The sequence below is a fragment of the Humulus lupulus genome, chromosome X (assembly GCF_963169125.1).
Source record: "Humulus lupulus chromosome X, drHumLupu1.1, whole genome shotgun sequence".
NCBI classification, from domain to species: domain Eukaryota; kingdom Viridiplantae; phylum Streptophyta; class Magnoliopsida; order Rosales; family Cannabaceae; genus Humulus; species Humulus lupulus.
Genome location: NC_084802.1, coordinates 75,575,195 through 75,600,778, shown reverse-complemented (window position 1 = coordinate 75,600,778; position 25,584 = coordinate 75,575,195). Strand labels below are relative to the sequence as shown.

The 25,584-nt window shown below is 32.8% G+C and overlaps 2 protein-coding genes and 1 long non-coding RNA gene across 3 annotated transcripts; all 3 read left to right on the top strand.

Annotated features, from left to right (window-relative positions):
- Positions 1-2,482: 2,482 nt before the first annotated feature.
- LOC133805318 (uncharacterized) lies at positions 2,483-3,015 on the top strand. The gene is made up of 3 exons (XR_009878918.1): positions 2,483-2,583; positions 2,736-2,833; positions 2,928-3,015. It is a non-coding gene; the product is annotated as an uncharacterized LOC133805318 (long non-coding RNA).
- Positions 3,016-3,707: 692 nt separating this feature from the next.
- On the top strand, positions 3,708-5,867 carry LOC133805970 (polyadenylate-binding protein-interacting protein 3-like). Its single transcript, XM_062244114.1, has 6 exons — positions 3,708-4,005; positions 4,083-4,229; positions 4,439-4,575; positions 4,930-5,120; positions 5,363-5,540; positions 5,640-5,867. Exons 1-6 carry the CDS (start codon positions 3,864-3,866, stop codon positions 5,865-5,867), a joined length of 1,023 nt encoding a protein of 340 aa, XP_062100098.1. The 5' UTR covers positions 3,708-3,863.
- A 556-nt stretch (positions 5,868-6,423) lies between these two features.
- Positions 6,424-7,568, top strand: LOC133805969 (protein MOR1-like). Its single transcript, XM_062244113.1, has 5 exons — positions 6,424-6,605; positions 6,902-6,967; positions 7,070-7,165; positions 7,367-7,453; positions 7,557-7,568. The coding sequence occupies exons 1-5, from the start codon at positions 6,453-6,455 to the stop codon at positions 7,566-7,568; spliced, it is 414 nt and encodes a 137-aa protein (XP_062100097.1). The 5' UTR covers positions 6,424-6,452.
- The last annotated feature ends 18,016 nt before the right edge of the window (positions 7,569-25,584 follow it).

Below are 25,584 nucleotides of genomic sequence, written 5' to 3'. Positions count from 1 at the left end.
ATCAGTGTGTACGAGTTGGGATGGTTCTATGGCTCTTGAACCTTTTGCAGAGAAATGTCTTTTGGTCATCTTGCCTTCCAGAAAAATTCACAGACTGGAAGAGAACCAACAATTAATTCTCTTAAAGGTCCCTCCTTTGCTAGTCTTTTAATTCTATCCAAACCAATATCCCCCAATCTTAATTACCATAGATATGTTTCACTTTTGAAATCAGTATTTTGACGTTTAATAGACCTTTGGTTTGCAACTTTAAATATTTCAGAGTTGTATACAGATCGCTCTTTTTCCTTAAGTTTATACAGCCCATCATCGAATTTTGCATTACATATTTCAATACAAGATCTTAAGATAACAATCGAATTATTATTGAAGGAAATATCAAAACCTTGTTCATGCAACATAGAAATCGAAATTAAGTTTCTAGTAAATCCAAGAATAAAATAAACATTGTCCAAAACAAGAAATTTATTTTATCAAATTCAAAACGGGTTGTTCCAACTGCTTTGGCGGAGATGACCTGGCCACTGCCAACCCTCATAGTCACCTCCTCGTCAACAAGTTCCCTCAAAGAACTAAGAATTTTGAAAGAAAATCAAACATGGTTAGTGGCACCAGAATCAACAATCGAGGATGATGTATCATCTTCCACTAAGCAAGATTTTAAAACAAGTAAATCATATTTACCTTTCTTCCAATGAAAGCATGTCCCTTTGGGTTTATTTTCCTTGGAAGTTTTGTTATCATTATTCTCTTTGTTCTTCTTGCCTTTGGATGACATTTTAGGCTTTTTTTCGTGTTTGTCATTGTCCTTTTCATTGGATTTCTTTCTCTTCTTATTTTTCCCTTTTGAAGAGGAAGGTTTAGAATCAGCAACATTTACTTCTTCTACTTTTGATTCACTCTTATTGAGTGATTCGAAAGTCTGCAATTCATTCAACAACTGAGTCATATTATACTCCAACTTTTTCATAACATAGTTGGTAGTAAATGTGGAAAAAGCTGGTGTGAGTGATTCAAGTATCAGACTAAGTTGAGTCCTCTACTCAATGGTTGCTCCATGAACTTCCGCATCATGCATTGTATTAATCATGTTTAGAACATGTTCTCTGAAAGAAACTTCTTTCTTCATTTTCATGTTCATATAGGCTCTTGTAGCCTCATGTCTACATTGATCGGACTGTTGTCCAGACATGGCTTGAAGATACTCCCATATTTCATATGCAGTCTCCATGTCTTCATGCTTCTTTCTGAGTGCATCACTCATACAGCAAGCATGTAGCGTTTAGCCTTGTTGTTGGATAAAATCCAAGCATCATACTTCTCTCTTGTAGTTTTGGGAGTAGTGGCAGCAGGGACTTCAGGACATTCCTTAGTAAAGACAAACTTGTGGTTCTCACAAATCAACACAATGTTCATGTTTGATTTCCATTCCATAAAATTATCACCAGTGAGTTTGTCATTTGCAAGTAAGGCACTAAAAAGGTTTGAGTTATTCATCATTGTAAGATAAATAAATAAAATAAGAAATGAATTCAACATACATTATGAACATCAGTAAGTTTCACTACACCAAATACCCATTTCCATAACACATAAATATAATAGAAATGAAAAAGAGTTATGGTAAATGTTATGTATGTAGCAAAATAAAAAGGCGGTAATATTTTGGGAGCCCACCACTCGTACATTTTTTTTCAGAAAAAATCACACGGACTCACCATTTTCTTCTTCGGCTAAGCAAAGTCCGAACATTATCTTCGGTTTCATCATCCCTGCTTCAAATCTGAGCTCACATCTCCTCCATCCCTCAAATCTCAACCTCCATCCTTCATATCTCCTCCATCTCTCTCTCGTCTTTCTCTATCTCTCTGTCAGTAGGGGTCCATTCATTGGGTTGTTTCACTCCTCTTCGGTCTTGGCAAGCCAGGTAAGGATATATAGTTTTAGGTGTTATTGATCTGGGTCATTGGATTTTTATGCTAATCGAGCTTAATTTGGGAATAAATCTAATGGGTTGTTTGATTATCTGTTTCCCTCTACCTCCGGCCTCCCCCGACCTCTGCTCTCACACTCTCTCTCCATATTTCTCGGCAATGGACAGTCCAGCAAGCCGAGCAGCGGAGGAAGCAGAGCACCCACCGACGGCGACTTCTCCAACAGGCTCTCGACTCGCTCTCTCTGACTAGCAACGGCGCAGGAAGGGACTCCTCCAACAGGTTCTGTCAGCTCTCTTCTTTCTTTGTGTCTTGGACTGAATTAACTGGTCATAGCGAATTGAGATGGATGTGAATTTTGAAGCGTGGTTTGATTTTTTCTATGTAATTTTCTTCAGTCCAATTTTCCTTACATATAATACAAATTTTTCTCTTAGAGTGTCCCTCAATAATCTGCAAATTGGTTTCTTTCTCCGTCCGCCCCTCCTCTCTGTATATATACTATAAGCACATAGGCTAAATATTAGATAAATGTAATTTGTAGCAATGGTATGTTGAGTATCCCGACGAAGGTCCATGGTATGAACTGTTGGTCATTCCACTTCGTTTTGAGCTACTTTGTTCAATCATGATCCCCATATCAATTAAGGTATCCTTCTGTATAAAAGTGTGTGAGAAACTGTGGTACATAAATCATTATATGAATAAAAGACACAACAATGCTTTTGTTAACAAAAGTTAGAATTTCTCTGTTTGAAAGCGGTTGATAGTCTCTAGTGTAAACTGTTATATCTTTGGCAGGTGTCCCTTGACCTTGTGAAGAGCTTGTATGCAAAGTTTATTGATTGGGATGATAAAATGATTGACCATGAGACTATTACTCCAGCCCATGCAACAAAGTGAGTGTAATTGGTATTGTAGTAATTGTCAATGCTTCCCCCCCCCCCCCCCCTTTTGAATATTTGCATATGAGGTTTATATAATATGTGGCAGTACAGCAATCAGCGAGGACTTGGGCCAGGTTGAGTACATTTTGACTGACAAAACTGGTACTCTAACAAAAAATAAGATGATCTTTAGAAGGTGTTGTATCAGTGGCATTTTCTATGGAAATGAGACAGGAGATGCCTTAAAAGGTATGGTGTTTTTCTGAACAAATATTTCTGTTAAACTTATGTAGTTATTAACTTAATTTGGGGTTGTAAATTGGTGTTAAGTTGACCTTACATCAATTGATCATGTGTTAATATGTAGGTTCAAAGACAAATAATAAAGAAAATGTAGTATTTGTTTTAAATGGGCTTGGTGATTGGCTAATTTATTTCTGTCATTGATTTGATATCATTGACAGTTATAGGACGAATTCAATCAATATTAGAGCCTTGACGATAATGCAAGTGATAAAACTTCAATTCATGGGCACTTAAACAGATGCTTAGAATAATATGATCTTTCTTATTTTTGAAATTATACTGTGCATTTGGCTTGATTCCTCATTCGTTCTGTTTGGGTAGGTTCATTGGGACTACAGGAGCTTTAGTGGGTAAGGTGAGACTTTGATTTGATTAATGTTATAATCTTCTCAAAATTTCAACATTATTAAATATGGTTATCTGGATCAGGACATTATTTTGAGATATTTTGGCAGTGGCATATCTTGAAAATTGTTATTGCTATTCCAATTTTGGCCAACACTTTTTGTGCTTTCTTTGCACTATGTTATATGCTGAAGGAACACAAGTCAATAGATTTTTGTAATAAAAATGATCTCTGGATAAGAATTGCAGTGTTTACTTTCACCTTGGTTTATTAGCATAATCTGAACATGGTTTTTATAACATTGATCATTCATTCAATGTATGTTAATGCAATAGAGTGGCTTAAACAGATGCCAAGTTCTTTGTCATAGGTTAAAGGGTTCTGTGAAGGATGAATATGCAACCGGCTGTCCATTCCAGATCATCTGTGAATGGATTTGGCCGTCGTAGAGGCGAAAGAGATGTGGGGACCAGGCTGGAGAACAGGTCACAGAGTGGGAAGTCAAATTCCAATAACAGATTAACATCTACTGGTGAAATTCGCTTGAATTTCTGTTGTTTCTTGTTAGGATTTATTTTCCATTGTTAAAGAGTCTAAATTCTATGACAGGGAGCAAAACTGGTGGCCATGAGAGTCCTTCGCATGATCGCTTAGTATATATAACTACTTGTTTTGTTGGTCAGCATGTGGATGTCCATGTGAAAAATGGATCCATATATTCTGGAATATTTCATGCAGCAAACGAAAAAGATTTTGGTAGGTTTCACTTTTTCTATTTTTGTTGAAGAGCTTATGTTTTACAGGTTTCAACCTTTTTTATTTATTAAAGATCCAATCTTTAATATCTTAGTCTTCATTGAGTATTTTGCATTTTTTCTGGCGTTTAGTATTACTTTAGTCAGCTGACAGTTCTAATCCTGTATTTTAGATGAGCTTTATCACATTCACCTGTTTGTTACATTCAGGAATTATATTGAAGATGGCTCGCTTGACAAAATATGGTAGCTCTCGAGGACAAAAGTCTCCCGTGGAGTCAGTTAGCAAGCCTCCCGCAAAGACATTGATTATACCTTCTAAAGAACTTGTGCAAGTTATAGCAAAGGTTTTGCAATATTTATGTTCTGTTCTTATTTCTGATTTCAATTTGTTGCATATATTTTAATAAGTTCCACTGCTTATGGTTTTTGTTTGAGTTATGTTATTGTTTTGTTATTACTATAACTAATAACAAAACTATTGCTACTATATTACACTAATGCCTTGCTTGGTAAAATTTTTGGTTTCAAAAGTGAAAAAAGGGTGGAGATCTTATCAAGATGTTACTTTAGAAAATCTTCACAATTATTTTGAATATTGAAATAGAAATGTTTACGGGCAATAGCTTAATAGGTAGATACATTAGATATTACATAATTGGATAGAGTATGCTGATGCAGTGGTAATTCAACTTTGACAGGATGTTTCTGTTACAAGTGAGGGGTTTTTAGATGAGGCTCAGTGTGAAAAACAACAAGAACTTATGATAGATTCTGTCATATCGCAATCTCGCCATGTTGAGTTGGAGAGAGAACTTGAGCCATGGGTCCCTGACGAAGATGATCCGCAATGCCCTGAATTAGAGAATATTTTTTATGGCCATTGGAATAGGTTGTTCTAACATCTACTTTTTCTCATATTTATTGGTGATATACTGCTATTTCAATGTTGCAAATGATTTTTTTCTTTCAAGTAGGGTGCCATTTGAACAACTTTGTGGTTCGATTGGTAATTGTCATTTTCTTTTAAATTTAAAGCTAATTTGTGATAAGTCTTTAGAGCACTGATGCTTCTTTAGATTTTTTTTTTTTTTTTGCTTTCCTAAGTAATTACTAGTGTGCTTTTCCTTTTAGGGGATGGGACCAGTTTACAGCAAATGAAGCATTGTTTGGAGTTAAAAGCACATTTGATGAGGAACTTTACACCACAAAGCTTGAGAGAGGTCCTAAGACTCGAGAGTTGGAAAAGGAAGCTCAAAGAATTGCAAGAGAAATTGAGGGTGAGGACACTCGTGATCCTCATTTAGCAGAGGTGAGGCTTTGTTGATGGTATTTTGAACCTATAAATACTTTTTTTTTTACCTTCGAAGTTTTCTAGTTTTGGATGTTGATTTTTTTAAATGCAACGCAGGAAAGAGGCTTTCAACTCAGTGGCAATTTAGATATTGATGAGGAGACAAGATTCTCTTCTGTCTATCGTGGTAAGATAGTTGATGACAGTGGTTATGATGAGGATGTATTGGTGGATTCACATAATAATGACACCTTTGGAGATTCCTCTACCTCTGGAAACAGATTGTTTGAATGTAACCAAGCTGTTCAAGTGTTCATTTACTTTTTGCCAGTTACTTACAACTGAGCATGGTGGTATTTTTTTTTTTTTGGATTTTGACTTGTACATTCATTTTTCTTATTAATAAAAGTGCACTTAGTCATACGAGTAGATTCTTTTTTAGAAGTTCAAATGATGTTGATCGTAGCTTTGATTTGTATATAAAGTGATTTTTTTATTCAATTTTACTTTTAATATATATTTTGATCTGGTTTATCTCAGATTTTTCTTAGAAATAATTTAATAAAGATTGGAGAAGGGATATTGGTTTATTGCAATTATCTAACTCCTTTGATTTATCTCTCTCTCTCTTTTATAAAGGAAAAATTGAAAGAGAAAAAACCTGCCTCTACTGAGGCACTAAATCAAAGTCTTCAGGCAATGCATACAGTTGGGTGCTTAAGTCTAGCTGACATTGTGGAAGGCAAGTATATCTTTATCCTACGCAATAGTTCTTTAATTTAGAATATAGTATTGTCATAGGATTCCTTACTATGTTTTTGGTTTAAGTTTTTTTTTTTATTAGAGATTAGATGACATAAATTCTTTGCATTTAAGTGTTTGTAATCACTTTGATAGGTGGTAATTTTGATTTTGCCCAAACTGTAATGGATGTTGTCTATTGCAGATATTAAGACAGCTGTAAAAAATAAAGTTCCTCTTGTACGGTCATCAACTCTTAACTGGGTAACATTCTGTATTGAAACAAGTAACAAGGTTGTTATTTTAAAGGTGCACAAGGACTATGTGCCTATCCTTATGGAGGTAAGTGCATTTATGTTTGTAGTTGTAATATATTTCATATTTTTGAACAATCAGTTGAGTAAAATGTGCTAAACATTGCTTATTCCCATTTATTTTGGAAGACAGCTTCAGTACTGGTTTTGATGAGTTTAGAGCACTAATTCATGGTTTGGTGCTCTTACTTTCTAATTTGTAATCTAGAAGACAAAGGGAAATAAAAAAAATAATGGTGCAACCTATTTTTGACCATGGATTATCCTGTTCATGGTGTTTCATGGACTCTCTTATCTATATTATCGTTTCTTACTTTTTCACAGTGCCTCAATGATGGGACTCCAGATGTGAGGGATGCAGCCTTTTCAGCTTTGGCAGCGATAGCTAAGGTATCGTTTTATTTATTTATCAATTTTGTGCTTTTGCTGCTTAATTCTAAATTTTGATTATTGATGGTATGGATTTATTTCTTCTTTGCCCATTTTATTTAGTTGGTTGGTATGAGACCCTTGGAGCGGTCACTTGAGAAACTTGATGATGTTAGAAGAAAGAAGCTTTCTGAAACAAAACAGAAACAGAGCATCCTCGTAACCCAGTAAGTAGCTTTAAAAATCGATACTTTCTGAATGGAGCTTTTTAATTTCAGTACTTTTATATGTCAAATGCCTTTGCTTATTGCTGTCTTTGGTTTAGTTTAGTTTGATGTTCACTTTACTTGGTTGTTTATGTGATACTCATGCTAGTTGCTTCTATCTTTTTTATTACTGGATTTTACTGGTTTCTCTTAGGATGGGGATTTTACTGGGTGGTGGATAACTTATGGCTATCTAGAAGTTGTTTTTGCTTTTTTTTTTCTTGATGCATTTACTAGTTGGGTAAGCGGGGTCTTAGATCCAGAACACAGTGCATCTGGAGATGTTGTTACATCAGTTAAAAGGTAGGCTCTTATTTGTTATTTTTGTTTACCTATTTATGTAGTTTCTGCTTTAATAGTTGGTGTAATTTGTTTTTGTCTTTTCTGTATATATACTCTTTTGTATCATTACTTCTTTAATGAGAATTGATTCTATTAATTCAGTCACTAAGTTTGATTCTATCTGCTTTTCTGAATTCCATTGAGCAAAGAAGTTGTCTCATTTTGCTTACCTTTATGTACATGTTTCTCTTGAAACTTTACACAAAAGTATTGTTTTCAAATTATTTTTTTCAGCTGGTCTATGTTTTTTGCATAATAAAAGAAAGGGAAGACATAAAGCATAGTAAGAAGAATAGCATTAGAAAAGGTGATAATTCCTCTTTGATTTTTTATTTGTAAGCTATAAAGTAGATTTTACTGTATTTTCCTTTTTAATGTTAGTGGGTTTTACAAATGGTAGTATCCTTTGCCCTGTGATGGAAAAACTCAATGTTGGAAACAATGCCTTGGCCTGATGATTACTTTCCTTTTTTTTTCCACGGTTCTTTAGTTTGTTTCTAGATTACTTTGTGCCTGATGATGAAAACTTTTATTTTTGTATTGATATGTGCATTGATTTCATTTTGAGCCTCCATCTTTTCTGCTCTCACCATCTTTGGTACTCACCATGATCCATTATTTTATTTTATTTATTTATTTGTTACTATTTTCTCATGTTGGATGTGGTGGTGATGATCTGTGTTTGCTGTTGGTGGTGGTGAATGCCAAAGGTGATGGTTGAAGTGGTGGTGTTTAAACCTTGAAGATGTGATTGGTTCTTAATGAATTTTCAATGTTCATGAAATTTCTAGCATTAATCTCTGAAGGCATTTATATATTAAAATGGTCTCTTTTTACAGCTACAAAATATATATTTTATTGCCTTATGTAATAATATGAAGATATTGTCTTTTTTTTTGTTGTTGTTAGTTTTCACTTTCTTTGCATGCTTATTTGCCCTGTGATGGAAAATCTAATTTTCAGAAGCAGTTTCATGGTTTTGCATTATAAGCCTTCTCTCTCTCTCTATACATACATACATACATATATATTGCTCTCTCTCTCTTTCTCTACTTTTTCACCAGAAAAAGTCTATTTTACAGAATCTATTGTGAGTGCTCTTAAGGCTTATAATGAAAATTCTCATGTACACTGTTAATGACCATATTAGCTTATGAGATCTGAGGGCTTTTGAATATCTAAGTTTGTTATTCTCTGTTTTATAATGCTTTATTTGCTTGATCACCTGTTAATAGATTAGAGGAAGAATTATTTAAAGATTACCTTTATTATTAATCTGTTTTATAATGCATGTTTTTGAACACTACTTGACAATGCCTTTGATGCTTTTGTATCAAGTAACTTGAACCTGTTTGCAGTGCATTCTTGTTTACATTGGATTTGATTTTGTCGATATCTATTTTGGCCCATCTTTGCTTCTTAGATTATGAACTTTTTTTTTGGCCTGATGATGATATTTGTCCTCTGTTTTTGCTAGTCTACTTAGTTTTGTTTCCTCAACTGAAATATATGAGTACTGCCCTATTTTTGTTTCTCAGGCAAGTAAAAAAGCCTTGGATCCAGTTGCTCTAGTTTATAAGTACTGCCTTGTATCAGTATCTAACATATTAACTTCTACTTTTGGGTATAAACTTATATATTAAGCTCTTTGAGGGCTCATTTTAACTAAAATCTTAACTGGAACTTGTTCGCTTTCTTTCAGTTTTTCATAAATTTTAGGTAGCATAATATCTCTGTTTTTTTTAATTCCATTTGCAGCTTAAAAGTCATCCTGCTTTATCTGAATTGTTAGCCCAATATTCACAGAGCGGTTATAGGTATTAAATTCATTTTTGTTGTAAATCAAAGCATATTGATTCACGATACCATTATTGAACTTCTGAAAAAGCTTTGGAGCTTATTTGTTTAATGGTCATTAACTACATGAGGTGTTCCTCTTATTTAGTATTTTAATTTATATTAGACTGAGCATAAACTTCTTAGTTGCATGAGTGATCTTTTTGAAAGTTTTTTTAAGTTATGATAGGTTTCTTACAATTTGTGGTGTATCTCTCTGTTTAGAGATAGAGTTCATCTCTTAAATTAACAAAATTTTCCTTTAGATTAGATTGTATTAGTGTTGATAATCCAAAAGTCTGTTAGTAAAAGCTTTGTCTTAATTTGTTATTGCTTTGTTTGTCTTTATTTTGTTATTTTATTTTATCTTGTCTATAATTCTCTGGTTGTGTAGTTCCCTCAAGCCTTGTTCACTTATATGACCCATCCTTTGGTGCCATAGTTGCATCTCATTTTCTTGAACTTTAATAGCACCAGCTTCAGCAATAGATACAATTTACCCATCTAACACATACAATCCATTTACTTTATTCCATTTCATAACTAGCAGTGAGCCTTTAGTAATCTTTATGATGCCAGGTTGTACTGTTATGGTTCATCTCCATGGCTGCCAGATTATTGTTTAGCCGTATCCATACATAGATATATATACATAATTTTAGATCCTATGTTATAAGCTACTGCATTCATACATATATATTTGGATATAATTGTAGATTTTCTATCTGTTATAAGCTACTGAATTCATACTTATATAGGTATGTCTCTGTGGTTTGCTTTAGAGGACTTGTAAAATGTTTTTGATTTCTTATGGAGGACATGTCAATTTTTTTTTAAAGTGCTTTCTTTTTGTATAAATTGGCTGCGTTTTATTTTCCTGTTACTAGCACAAGTTCTCTGTTTTGTATGCTTGATTCTATGAGCACATTCTAGAATTTCCTATATGTATTGAATCGGATTCAAAGTATTGTATTGTAATGTTTATTGGTTTGAAACTTTGTTTATTTGTTCCATGGCTTAAATAAAAACCTTTTCTCAAGCAGAATTTGATAGCTTTCATCAAGTTTGGTGAGGACTGCATACTTTTCTGGGGTGTAAATGATCACAGTGAAAATGGTGTTGAAAAAAAACTTCTGGGTTATTTTTGTTCTACTCCTTTTAGGATTTGCAGCTAATTTGCACACTGCAAAATGCGCTCCTCGGCCTAAGTCTCGTCGGATTCTCTTTGATACAGATGTTGATACGGATGATTTCTTTGCTCTGCTCTACCTCTTAAAGCTTAACAGATCAGATCAGAGTTTAAGTTAGAGGTAATTTAAGTTTTCTTTTGGTAACATTGCCATAACATGTATATCATACAATCTCAGTTAAAAGCTACTCTAATTTGTGTTTAGTTTATGTATGTCAGGGTGTTACAACCACTGGGGGATGTAGATATAGACAAGCTATCCCAGTAGGTATTGGAGGTCGTCTGGATGTTGATACAAATTTTGGCATTAGAAAAGCTTTTCTTCCTCAGGTATATATAAACTTTTATTTCCACTGATATGTTATGCTTATTCTATGTATGATAAAAGAGATGCTTGCTTGAGTTGAGTTGAGTTGAGTTGCTTATTTAAACTTTATATGCTTACAGGTGGAAACTAGCTTAAGTCTTATGTTCTTAATAATAAAAGGACTTTTTTTTAACAATGTGCAGGTATATTGAGATGATTTCTTTGGAGCAATTCTTGACAACATTTGTAGTTGAGGCCTTTAGAATGGAAGAATGTATTTCACTAATTTTTGTATACATTTCTTGTTTTGTATTTAGTGATAAAGAAATTTGAATTGGGCATAAATTGTGTTGTAATATGATTTCTTAAGCCTAGACTAGTAGACTAAATATTGTAATTACATTTGAGTAATTAATAAAAATCTATTTTTGTTACCTTATTTGGCTTCAACTTTCATATTTGTTTTCCTAGTTTTGTGTAAGTAAAAAAAGATTATGTTTCTCTAAGCTAATATAACACATGTGTTATACTAAAGTGTAGTATAACACAAAAAATGTGTTATACTAAAGTGTAGTATAACACAAAAAAAGTGTTATCCTAAAGTATAGCATAACACAAAAAATGTGTTATACTAAAGTGTAGTATAACACAAAAAAAGTGTTATACTACAGTGTAGTATAACACAAAAAAAATGTTATATAATCGACTATAAATAACATAATTAAACACTTATCTATATATTAAAATAACACAGAAATTGTGTTATCGTTGACAGTACAATAATACATCTGTATAACACTGATAAAGTGTTATGTAAAGTACCCTGACCTACGATAACATAGTCTGTCTTAACACATCAGAAAGTGTTATCGTATGTTTTGATAACACATTTTCGATGTTATTAAAAGCATTTTTTCTTGTAGTGTTTTTGGAATAGTAAGTATGATGCATGAGTGCAACAAATTTAAATAACACATATTTTTCGCAATAAATTAATTTGAAAATTAATGGACTAGCCTTAGGGTAGGTCAGACTAATCCCAAATTAATTTTGAGACAATTCTCAAATCCATAAGTAAAAACATAAAATCAACTATTTTCTCTTTTGACTTACGAACAACTGCTAGTTTGGTCAAGATTAACTAGTCCGCTCGAAAGCCTAGTTAACCTTTGTGATCGTAACCCATTATTTTAGATTAATGACTCAACTCAAGAGTGTGCCTTAGGGCCAGTCAAACTTGAAATACATCATTCAATCCTATTCTTATAAAGAATTTAACCTTGAATAATAACACAGTTATAAATCTTCCTTAGGGGGATGCAAACAAAGGCGCCTCGAGGCCCATTCCATGAAACATCAGTGTTAACTAATAATAGAGACCATAGAAGGTATTGTTATGACTCCTACTCCCACTCACTATTTTAGAATATGTATTTTCCCAAAACATGCTATTCTTTTTAATTAATTAAATTAATCGAATTAATTTACCAAATGATATACTATTAATTACTAATCTCATTAAGCATTTGATCATTAAGTAAGATTTAATCAAACTACTAAATAGGCTCTTAAACTATCTAGTTAATAAATGCTCTAATTATTAAGAATATCATTAGCCTATCTAATAAAATTTAATTATAAATATGTCTTGAAATTAACACTTAAAATCAATTTTCTGCTTTGTTCCAGATTAGTCTAGATCAATTATATGATTCATTAAATGCATATAATCAAATAGGACATTCCTAATCAAAACATGTTTCTACTCAATATGAGATGCATGCTTTAATTAGATATTGTGTGGGTATTATGTATGACATGTTATAATGCATGATAATGTTATTAAACACATTTAATACATTCAAACATTTAAATAAATAAATACAATAAATAAATAAATGCGAACACAAGTGTTTTGGGTATTTCTAGAAAAAATTACAACAATTGCAATAAATTACAAAATAAAATAAAAATAAGACCAAGGTTTCATGTAGAATCCCCATCTGCATCTTTTGGGCCTTCTATTATTTTTATGCCATCAAGCCCAAATTTGAATTATAAATGACTTCAATAATTTTTAAACAATCTTTTAAAAATATTGAACTTGGCTAATTAAAGCCCGATAGGTCATTTAGGTCCATTTTGAACATGGGCCACTTAATTCAAAATTTAATTAGATTTTTAACATTCCAACTAATAATTTAGGCCAAACCCACAAATTCAAGGAAACCACCAAACACCCTAGGGCTCAGGTAAGGAGCCCAGTGGTGGGAATTTGCAACAAGGGGGTCGACTTGGTGCGGGAGGCTCAAGATCCACCTACACACCAAGTTGCCATGACAGGTGTGCGGCAGGGGCACGGGGAGCCCAGTGCACAGGGGCGCAGCTAAAGGATCGGGCACAGGAGCGCCTGATGCGCGTGGTGCAGAGGCGCCTATGCGCTAGGCAGCAAGTGTCGATAGGGTCTAGATAGTCTTGAGGCTAGGGGCTCGGGATTACATCTTTTTGTAAATAATTTTAAATGTAGAAAATAAAATTATAGAAAACCATATGCCTCATATAGCTTACAATTTTGTAGATCTAGAAAAAATTAAGAAAAATTCATAAACTCAAAACACCATATAATTAACGACTCTTAAGAACAAACATTCATTAAAATAAACATCCATCCATTCATCACATATCACAATAATATAAGAATGCATATTTTACCCACACAACAATTAATGTATGCAGATATTAATGACTGCTCTGATACTAATTGTTGGTAACTAGTATACCATGTGCGCAGTGGAAAGCACAGGGTGGTGGGCCTAGAGATTTCAAAAAATAAATTATTTAAACCATATTTAAATAATGGATCCATTAATATGCAAAACATTAATCAAATAGAAAGAAAAAGATAAAGATTTACCAATTGTAGAACAATCAAGGATCCTTGCTATCTTTTAGTAACTCCAACGAACATCCAATCCAAAGCAGCCTTTTGAGTAGTCAGACCAAGATCTTCCAAGATGTATCTCTACACCTCAAGATGTGTGTGGGCACGTAGAATAATGGTGGAAAATTTTCTAATTCACAAGATTTTCTCAACTCGTGAGATCTTGGAATATTAGGTCTGAGATAGTTTTCAGGGATAGAGAAAAATAATACGATATATTATTCTCTTTCTGAAAAGCTTAGAATTTTCTCTCTAGAATATTTTCTCTATTAAGTGTATTATTATTCTGAAACAATTTCTATCTAATAGATTTATAAAAGAATTAATTAAAATTTAAATTTTAAATTATAAATCAATTATTAAATAATTAAATAAATAAATCAAATATCCAAGACCCATTTTTGAACCTTGTTACATGCCAACTATAGTGCATGCACTGTAGTTGGCATGTAACACATCCTTGATTTCAAGGATGTGTTCTAACCATTTTCTTTTAATTATTATTTATTCAAAAATATCTCAACCTGATAACTTATCTTATCATATTCATTAATGAATAAATATCATTTTAAACTCAAATCCAATTTGAATTATCAGAAATATATTTTCACATTATTTAAATAAAAAAAGTAATTAATTCAAAATTAATTATCTTATTTATTTAAATGCTATTTTCGAAAATACCATTTTATTTAAAAAAAAATTCAAAAAAATATATTAGTTAATTTAATAATTTCAAAAATTAATATTAATTAATTAATTTGTCTTAATTACATATTTGACCTTGAAAAACAAATTTCTTCCAAATATGCATTTTTCCTGAATCTTCCCAATTTCAACTCTTACCTTGAATAGTGCTAATAGAGCCATTTTGAGGACCTATAATTTCAAGTTCCAATAAATTTTGATTATTAATTAAAACATTTTAATATAATAACCTTAATTTAGTAATCTCAATATTATTCCACTAAAAATATGAGACTGCACTCTTGTACTTATAGACATTTATTTATTGAGTACTTTTAAATATAAAAAGTGTCCATCGATTTAATCACTAGATACAATTCAATCATCTATTAATAGTTTATAATTGAAGTAGGAATTAATTATCGTTCAACCTCTTTAATTATATCAATGTTTCCTTAAGTACCATTAACTTTACTAGTGAAGGTTAATTCATAAACTGATTTATGAATTTGAGCTCAATAACCTTTCAGTTCCAAAAGCCAACACTTAAGAGAACCATTATCTATTCCTCTTGGAAAGGTATAGATTCCATATCTATATATTATGTCCCTAGCCATCTACGTCAAGGAGTTCCCAAAACAAAAGTTTTCAACCTAATCATTCTAACAAACCATAACGAGTGAATCAAAGAACTCATATGGCATAAACAAGAGCTCATAATAACTTTAGGATTAAGATCAATTTGTATATTATCATCTTATTAATATGTTAAATTAATACTTATAAAGTAAACGGTATTATTATGTATTAATAACATATCAGGTCTCGTTCATGTATAACCACTTTATACAAAATACCCCCACTAAGATGTCCTACTACATTAGTAATCCGGATCTAGATTACATTTATTCATAATACTAGTGAACCATACTTATAGTATTTAATCCAAAGATTTCATATAACTTTGTTTTACTGCGAACTATTTAAATTTGTTCTCTACAATCTTAATCCTCTCGTATCAACACAAGATTGTAGTCACAATAACGAATTTGGGAATTTTATGATATTTATATATTATTATTCTAATAATAATATTAAACAATAAATATACGCTAAAATTTATTTCATAAAATATTGTTCAATACATATGCTTTAAAGGGCACTAATCCCAACAGGGTGTCAGGATGGACATCGGTCCCCCAAAAGCCCATATCTATGCGTCCTCCTAGTTGATGAATTCTTGGGCCCGATGAATGAAGTCGTCGAGCCTATGACACCCTTGCCTTTGCAGGTCACCCCACAGCGGAGAACCTGGTTAAATTCTGGCCTGCAGAGCCATGAGATCGGCTAGGTTTTTAAAAAAGTAAATTGATCATTATCTTAGGTCAAACCTATAATGATGTATTTATAGGGTTTAATTTGATCCAATAAAGATAAATAATATTTTTTATTTAAACTAAATTTAAATAATAAAATATCTTTATTACATTTTTATTTAATATCCAATATTTTAAAACATTCAAATAATTTATTAAATAAATATATTTTAAATATTATATCTAATAAAATATTCAAGACAAATCCACATGGCACTCCTATAGTGCTACACGCCTATGACTGTACAGATATAGGCGTGTGGCATTATTTTAATGCTCAAAAAATATTTTTCTCAATTTGTCTTCAAATAAAATAATATATTTATATTTAAATAAGTATCAGTTAATCAAAAATTAACCTTATTTTATTTTCTAGTGGATTAAAATAATATATTTATTTTATCTCTCCTTTTATAATATTATTTAAATAATTAAATAATACTATTATAACTAATACATAGTAATAATAAATAAAACTAAATAGTTAAAATTAATTAATTCACAATTAATTAAATAATAATAATTATCTCATAATTACCATTTTTCCCTCGAAAATAAAATCTCTCACAAAATAGTTCTTTCTCTCACTAATCTTTCCTTAGTCAATCTTACCCTGGAGAGTGTAGTACAGATGTGACTTTGAGATCATGGACCTATAATTCTAAGCTCCAATAAATCAGATTATTGATTAAAATCATCAATGTAATAACTTTATTTAATAACTCCATTATTACTCCACCATTGTAACGCCCTAATTTCTCATAAATTATCGAGAACACAGCGTTGGATCATAATCATAAACATATGAAAACTTAAAAATATATATATATATATGTTGGGGTTTTATGCCCTAATTAAAACCCAAATTCTTTGTAATCTCATTTTATTATCAATAAAAGAATAGAAACCATTTTTTGACTTGGTCAATCACTTTGCCCACATGTTTTATTTTCATGATTATTTGTTTAATATAAACTTCTATTAAATCCCGATCATATAGTTAATCATATTTATAGTGACGTAATCACAATGGAATAGAAATATGATTATATGTTCAAAATAAGTTAGTCCTAAGATTAGTCAGTGCACAAGATTTATACTTACTTACCAATCTACGATATGATCTACTTACACATTGTAGTGTTATGTTCTTTCCAGAACATTAGCAAAGTAGATAAGATCGGATGTATTTGTTACATCTCATTGGACAGAAATTGACAGTTGATAAGATAAGTAAACATACTATTATTATCTATTCTAGCCATATCATATAGTTGACCATAGGTCAATTCAATCTCAATTCTGAGTGGTTAGTATTCTAACTGATTGTATTATTTGAGTTCTTTGACTTGTTCGTTACCAGCTTACCCTATGGACTAGCCCATACTTACATCTTGGTAACTCGGTAGTATAATTGAGTGGGAGTGTTAATCATAGATATGAACATCTATAGCTTCTGATGAAGAAGTGAAACGATGGTTTCCTTTTGGTTTGGTTCAAGGTGTTAAATGATAGAGATCTCATTTCAGTAATTAAATTAGTTTACTGAAATATCATTTACAAGGAACTAAGTGTTTTAAGGATACAATACAATGAGGGGTAAAACGGTATTTTGTTCTCATCTCATTGTAGACCGTCTATAAAGGATTGAGTGACAATTTTGGTTGTAACAATGGATAATTAATAGCGTATTTATATTTGTTATACAGCATTCTATGAATTCAAGAGTGCAATTCCGAGTCTATAGTGGAGTCACGAGGAATTAATAAGTTAGTAAATTTATTTGTTAGATTTATGATAACTTATTGGAGCTTGATTTCATAGGCCCATGGTCCCCATTGTACCTTGGATAAAATAATCTAGATAGTCTCAATTAATTGATTTAATTATCAATTAGAATTACCAAAATTGACCTAGTTTCACAGAGTTATGTAATTTTGAGAAGAAAAGATAAATTAGGGCAGATTTATTAATTAAGATAAATTGGTATCTAAATTAATAAATAAATTTAAATCAAGGTTCAAATTACAAATAATTAATTTGATAAGGGGTTTAAATAATTATTTAATTTATTAAATCAATAGAAAATAATATAGACCTTAATTTTAAGCCCAATGGGCTTATAATCAAATAAGAATTTTCACAGGCCTAAAGCCCATGATAATTTTGACCTAGGGCTTCAAATTTGCTATTATTTTATTGATTTTTTTTATTAAATTAAATGACCTAATTGAGTCTATAAAAGGAGTGCTTAGAGAGAAGTCAAAACATAAGTTTCATCACTGGTTTTCTGATAGGTTTTAGATTCTCTCTAAACACAAGTCATTTTCTAAGCCTCTTTGTTATTTTATCTTATTCTCTCTGTGTCTATCTCATGTGTTGAGAATTTCCCACTCTAGTCTAGGTGATTCTAAGGTTTCTTTGGAAAACTGTGAAGAAAATAGAAGATTAGTTCAGTTTCTTGATAATACTCTGTGACAGAAAGGATACAAGGGTTAGAGAAACTGAAGGAATGACTCATTCATTCCGCTGCGTATACTGTAAGTATTCTTATCATTGTTTCTCTTTGAATTCAATTTTAGAAACATGTTCTAGGTTATCTCATATTAATTTGTTTAATATTAGATCTACATGAAAATAAATAAAGATCATGTATAAGTTTCCTAACAATATATATATATATATGGATCCATGGTTTTACAAAAAATAAAATAATTGTCTTTAACATATTAAAATGAGCAACATTTAAATAAAACATTCTTTAATAAAAATAAATAGGCCCGCTTAGTCTTCCTCGACTATATGGTCCCCACGAGTACATCACAAAGCTCCTAGGTCCCACTCGTCGCCAGCCTTTCTATCTTTAATTGCATGTAATAATAACATCATAAGGGGTGAGCTTCTAAGCTCAGTAAGGAAAATACAAACAATAGTTAGTCATATAATCATTTAATCAACATATCATAAATTTCACAAGAGTCATAACAAAACTTGTTTATACTAATCATACAACATCATAAAACCCTAGGTAATATCATAGCCTAAGTCATAATCATAAATCACAAGTCATAGGTCATAAGTCATAATCGTAACTATAGGTCATAGATCATAATAACAAGTCAGATATAATAAAAAGATAAGTGCTTATACAGGGGTGGCAATTCAGCCCCATACATAGGTCTGTCATACATAGGACATCAACTTAGGTCCGTCATAAAATTTTGGCAACCGAGCCTGCCAGACATAAGTCTGTCATACATCATTGGACACCTTAGGTCCAGACACACTTACCCCTTTATTGTACCTAAAATGTTAGGTCATACAAAAGATAAACTAGATCATAAACTAAACTACCTAATTTTCCTTACCAAAAACCAGAATATTGGAGACAAGAGTGGGATTGGGAACTCCTAAAATCAAACATAAAGAAACCATAAGTCCTCTAGAGAAAAGAAGATGAATAGAAGATCTAAACCACTGGAATAAAGACTTACCAAAAACCTTAAGTTTCAAAGAAATTGAACACCTAACCAAAAGTCATTATAACGAGTTAGGATTTGAAGAAAATGAAAAGAATAAGAGGAACTATAATGAACTAAACCTGAGGATAAAGAATACCGTGGATAGATTAGAACTTCAATCTACACCTCAATACAGAAAAAATCACTCTATCTTACTTCCCAAGTGTTTATAAAAGCTTAGATTGGAAAGCTTTTACCCCCAAAACCCTAGTGTTTCTCTCTAGAATGAACGTAGCAGCTTGGAGGCTCTGAACTGTGCTTGAAAGATGATAAAAATGGTTGAGTGAAGGGTCCTATTTATAGATTTCAAGGAGGGAAACTAACTCCTTTTAAAATGAATAAATAAATGATTAAAAATACATTTTTCGCTCAACAGATGCCCAGAACTCGGTCAAAAACATTCAGGAACAAGTCAAAGTTGTTGAGGGTTGTTTCTAGTTTCGAATTCCATGAAAATTTAAAAATGGTCACTAGAGCCGATATATCGCCTCCTATAGGCGATATATCGCTTGCACCATAATCCCGAGGGTCCGTGGTTTCGTTCGTGTGAAGTCGACGTATTTTCCATATCAATCATAGGCAATATATCAGCCCCTATAACTGCGATATATCAGCATACACTGATATTTCAAACACGTTTTTGCATACTTTTAGCACACTTGAATTTGTTTAAACCATTTTGACTGAGTAAAATGTAATCCTAACAGCTGAGGGAAGGTTCTAGACTTCCTAGACTTATCCATGATTATTTTTATTCATCAAAAACCTTAAATATTTAATAAACATATATGTGACAAATGTCATATTCATAATTAATCTATCTAAACCTTAGGTTGTAATAAATAATATTCTTAGGACTATCTTCATTAATCAAACCTTATGATAAAATTAATATTTCCAAACTATAGGCTAAACTTATAAAATCCACAACTAGCTCTACGAGTTTCCAACTCAATCCCGGCTTGAACCAATAACCACGAAAACTAAAATACTAAGCTACTACTACTGCTACTATCTAGCTAAGTAAAATTCTGAGACGCTATAACTATAAATATGGAATTGCACTCTTAGAAAATATAGAATTATATTTACTGAGTTCTAACTAGTAGTCCATTGATATAATCAATATAAGTAGTTTTGTCCTCCAATTTATTAGTTCATAATGAATAGTTAATCTATAATCCAATTATCTAAGCTATCAATCATATTCATAGAGACAAAAGAATGCGTAGCTCCCAAATCGAATAAAACATTGCATAGTCTACCAGAGATAGTGACCTAACCTGTTACCACTGTATTACTAGTTTTTGGTTCACCTCTAGTAAGAGCAAAAACTCTGACTGGCACAAGCATGTCATCCTTCTTTTGGCCTTTCATCTTTGGGAAATCCTTTTTAATGTGTCCTTCTTCTCCACAATTGAAATAGCCTTTCGTCTTATATCGACATTCTCCGGAATGCTTCCTCTTGCAGATAGGGCACTGGGGATATTCCACATAGGGCTTCTTATTCCCATTACTTTCTGATGCAGTCTTATTCTTCTTGTCAACTTTTTTATTTTGACCACCGTCATGTTTTCATTTGTGGTAATTATGTTCATTTTTATTCTTTTTGGCGTCCTTTCTGGTCGCGCCTTCCTTCCAAATCCTTTCTTCCGCCTGTTGAGCTTCCAAGGCTACCTCTAAAGTTTCTACATAAGTGGTTATTCTCCGAATCAACTTTACGTCATGGGCTATCATAGATTTTAGCCCCTTCACGAATCTTTGAATTCTTAGCGTCTTGGTGGTTACCATGTCCGCCGCGAACTTAGCCAGCCTATCAAACTTCCTGGCATACTCTCTCATAGTCGAATTCCCTTGAGTAAGCGCGATGAATTCGTCCACCCTTGTTGATAGAATTGTAGGACTGTAGTACTTCTTGTTGAACACTTGGATAAACTTGTCCCATGTCATAATGTTCACATCTCTAATCTGCTTCACTATATCCCACTAGATGCAGGCATCTTTCTTTAGCAAGCTTGAAGCACAAGAGACTCGATCTTCGTTTCCTAGCCGCATATGTTCTAGAATGGATTCCACTGATCAAAGCCATTCTTCTGCTTCTATTGGGTCAGATTCGCTGCCAAAGTTTGGCGGTTGCTGCTTTCTAAAACGTTCATACACTGCCTCGTAGCGAGGTTCTACCAACTGTAGTAATTGTGCTAGAGGAATGACTTGCTGCGCCACTTGTTGTTGTTGCCCTGAGTTTATTTGGAGCTCTTTTTCCCTTGTCCTTAGCTCTGCCCTAAGACGGACATTTTCTCTTTCCAAATTTTCTCCAGTAACAGTAGCTGCCAGTTCTTCCACTAAATTGGGTGCTTCTAGCACTCTCGGGGCTACTAGAAATTCTTCATAAATGGGGGTGGTGGCTACTCCTCTTCCTTGCCCCTTCCTCTTCCTCGGCCTCTGCCTCGGCCTCTTCCCTGGCCATTTAGTCTTTTAGATCTTCTTGGTTCTTGCTCCATGTGTCTGTTCTGTTTCCCCAAAAGAGAAAATTTTGAAAAAGCTAAAACAAACAAAACAAGTAGAGGTTATAACTATTGTCTATTAGGTTGATCTATATATTAAAACTACCCTATTATAATTAAGTCCAACTCGGGTAAATGGGCCTTAACAATTGAATCTTCCATGGAGGAGGGCTGGGTTCAGTATATCGTACCCACTACTAAGGCCCCCTAACTTCCACTTGGACCCAAAAGACAGGAATTTAAACCCTTGCTTTATTAATTGTTATTCATTTTAATTAGATCCAATCTAATAATGCAAAGCAAATGGGCCTTCACAAATGGGCTAACCCATAAGAGAGGAATTTAAACTTTACACTTTCAATTGAATCCAAAACTCTGAACACTTACTAAACAATGAAATAATAACAAAAGCAAATAACATGTTTTATTAAAATAAGCAATTAATTACAAACTAGTGAAAATTTAACGATGTGTTCTTATATACATCTAATCCTCCACATTGATTCCTTCTTCTAGCATATCTTGAGTGAAGTCCTCATAATCCTCTCAAGTGTAGATAAACCTTGAAGTAAAAGGAACTTGTTTAAGAAATCCTTTCCTAAGGTTATCTGATTACTGATGAACCCTTTCTCCTATTTCTCCATTTGGTAATATAATATCCTCGAATTTCTTAAAATTTCATGCAAACCTATCCATAAATATGTCATATTTATCTTCAATAGGTACATCATTATCAAATAAAACTTCATTACATGTTATCCTTAAGATTGGCTCTGCTCACGATAGTTTGACTGAGTGCATGAGAACTATGAACATCTCATGTGATTTTAAAAGGGCTATATGACTATTAATAATCTTTTCTATTTCCTTGTGAATTCGGTTGATTCTAAGAAACACTCTCTCAAACTCATTATCATAGTTAGGGTCTGGTATTCTTCTTATAGCTTTAACCTTCCTAACCACACTTGAGTCCATTGAGCTAATTTATGAAAATAACACAAGAAAGACATTACAAACATATTTTGAAAACAATGTGCATACTTACTTGGTAACGAGTTGGTCCTTTGTAGCTGTCATGTGCATTTTGTAGGAACATTCAAGACCAATATAGTCGTGGCTCTGGTACCACTTGTAATTGCCTAATTTCTCATAAATTATCGAGAACACAACGTTGGATCATAATCATAAACTTTGCTCTTTTATTGAATGAAAACTTAAAATATATATATGGACCCATGGTTTTACAAAAAATAAAATAATTGTCTTTCACATATTAAAATGAGCAACATTTAAATAATACTTTAAAAGAAAACATTCTTTAATAAAAATAAATAGGCCTGCTTGATCTTCCTTGACTATATGATCCCCGCGAGTACATTACGAAGCTCCTAGGTCCCACTCACCACCGACCATTCTATCTTTAATTGCTTGTAATAATAACATCATAAGGGGCGAGCTTCTAAGCCTAGTAAGGAAAATACAAACAAGAGTTAGTCATATAATCATTTAATCAACATATCATAAATTTCACAAGAGTCATAACAAAACTTGTTTATACTAATCATACAACATCACTAAACCCTAGGTCATATCATAGCCTAAATCATAATCATAAATCACAAGTCATAAGTCATAATTCATAAGTCATAATCGTAACTATAGGTCATAGATCATAATAACAAGTCAGATATAATAAAAAGATAAGTGCCTATACAGGGTTGGAAATTAAGACCCGGACATAAGTCTGTCATACACTGGACATCAACTTAGGTCCGTCATAAAATTTTGGCAATCGAGCCTACCGAACATAAGTCTGTCATACATCATTGGACACCTTAGGTCCAAACACACTTACCCCTTTATTGTACCTGAAATTTTAGGTCATACAAAAGATAAACTAGACCATAAACTAAACTACCTAATTTTCCTTACCAAAAACTGGAATATTGGAGACAAGAGCGGGATTGGAAACTCCTAAAATCAAACATAAAGAAACCATAAGTCCTCTAGAGAAAAGAAGATGAATAGAAGATCTAAACCACTAGAATAAAGACTTCCCAAAAACCTTAAGTTTCAAAGAAATTGAACACCTAACCAAAAGTCATTATAACGAGTTAGGATTTGAAGAAAATGAAAAGAATAAGAAGAACTATAATGAACTAAACCTAACGATAAAGAATACCTCGAATAGATTAGAACTTCAATCTACACCTCAATACAGAAAAAATCACTCTATCTTACTTCCCAAGTGTTTATAAAAGCTTAGATTGGAAAGCTTTTACCCCCAAAACCCTAGTGTTTCTCTCTAAAATGAACTTAGCAGCTTGGAGGCTCTGAACTGTGCTTGAAAGATGATGAAAAATGGCTGAGTGAAGGGTCCTATTTATAGATTTCAAGGAGTGAAACTAACTCCTTTTAAAATGAATAAATAAATGATTAAAAATACATTTTTCGCTCAACAGATGCCCAAAACTCGGTCAAAAACTTTAACGCCCTGGATAGCCAAGACCATTACACTGTGTTTATGAAGGTGCAAGACTTGCTAATCAATTCATAAAGTTGAAAACGTGGTCCTAAAGCCGTAATTAGGTAAAGATTAAAATGTTTTAGTTATAAACATATAATTTTTCATATAAAATGAATGTTTAGTACATGGGATCCCAAAACAGGGTTTAAAAGACATGTTGACAAAAATTCCAAAAGTTATAAATAACCATGGCCACTCTAATGGCAAAATTACATTTTAGGTTTTCCTCCCTGTACAAACCCTCGACCGTGGCGGCCGAACAGCTGACAATGTACACCTCGCCCCCAGAGTTCTCCAACTCATGGCTGAATCACCAAACCCTTGCCTTTACCTGCACCACGTAGCACCCGTGAGCCGAGGCCCAGTAAGAAAACATAATATCACGTCATGATCAATATCGATAATCAATTATTCCACAAGCATAACCAAGTATTCAACAATTCATAACATTCACCTATTTAGTGATAACCAACAAAAAATTAACAATTTGTCAACCAGATAATCAACATCTCCTATTCATCAGGTTAACAACAATAATCACATTCATAATCAACAATTTATCACAACCATCAAATAATACTCAGGGTCGGCGCCCTTAGGCTGCACCCTCTGTTTAACCCACTGTCTTCGACTCACTTAGGCCGCCCCCAGTGTTATACCCACTGACTCTGGCCAGCTTAACCGAGCTCAGTGATTAATAAGTTGTCCTTAGCTACCAGTGGCTGAGCCGCGCCCTGTGCGCAACTATTGATTTTGGCACTCTTAGGTCGTTTATCATATGTCCCCGTGGCGTAATACCACCTCATGACATTATATACAAATATAGGAAACTCTTAGTCCCAGCACAATCACAGATCATAATCATACATTGATGTATACAAATATAGGGAACACTTAGTCCCAACTTAACCACCTAACCGGGGTGCAGTTTTCTTACCTTAGATTCCGATAGCTTTGATTAGCGAAATTGACCTTCAAGCACGATCCCATCCGAGCCTTAGTGTACACCTGATCACAGCCATAAATTAGAACCATTACTAAGCTTCAATTCCAAAACCTGACCTTGGGACCAATCCCAAGCCCTTGGGAAGCTCTAATTCCACCAAATGGGGTGGTGGAATCAAACCCCGAGCCCCCGGGCA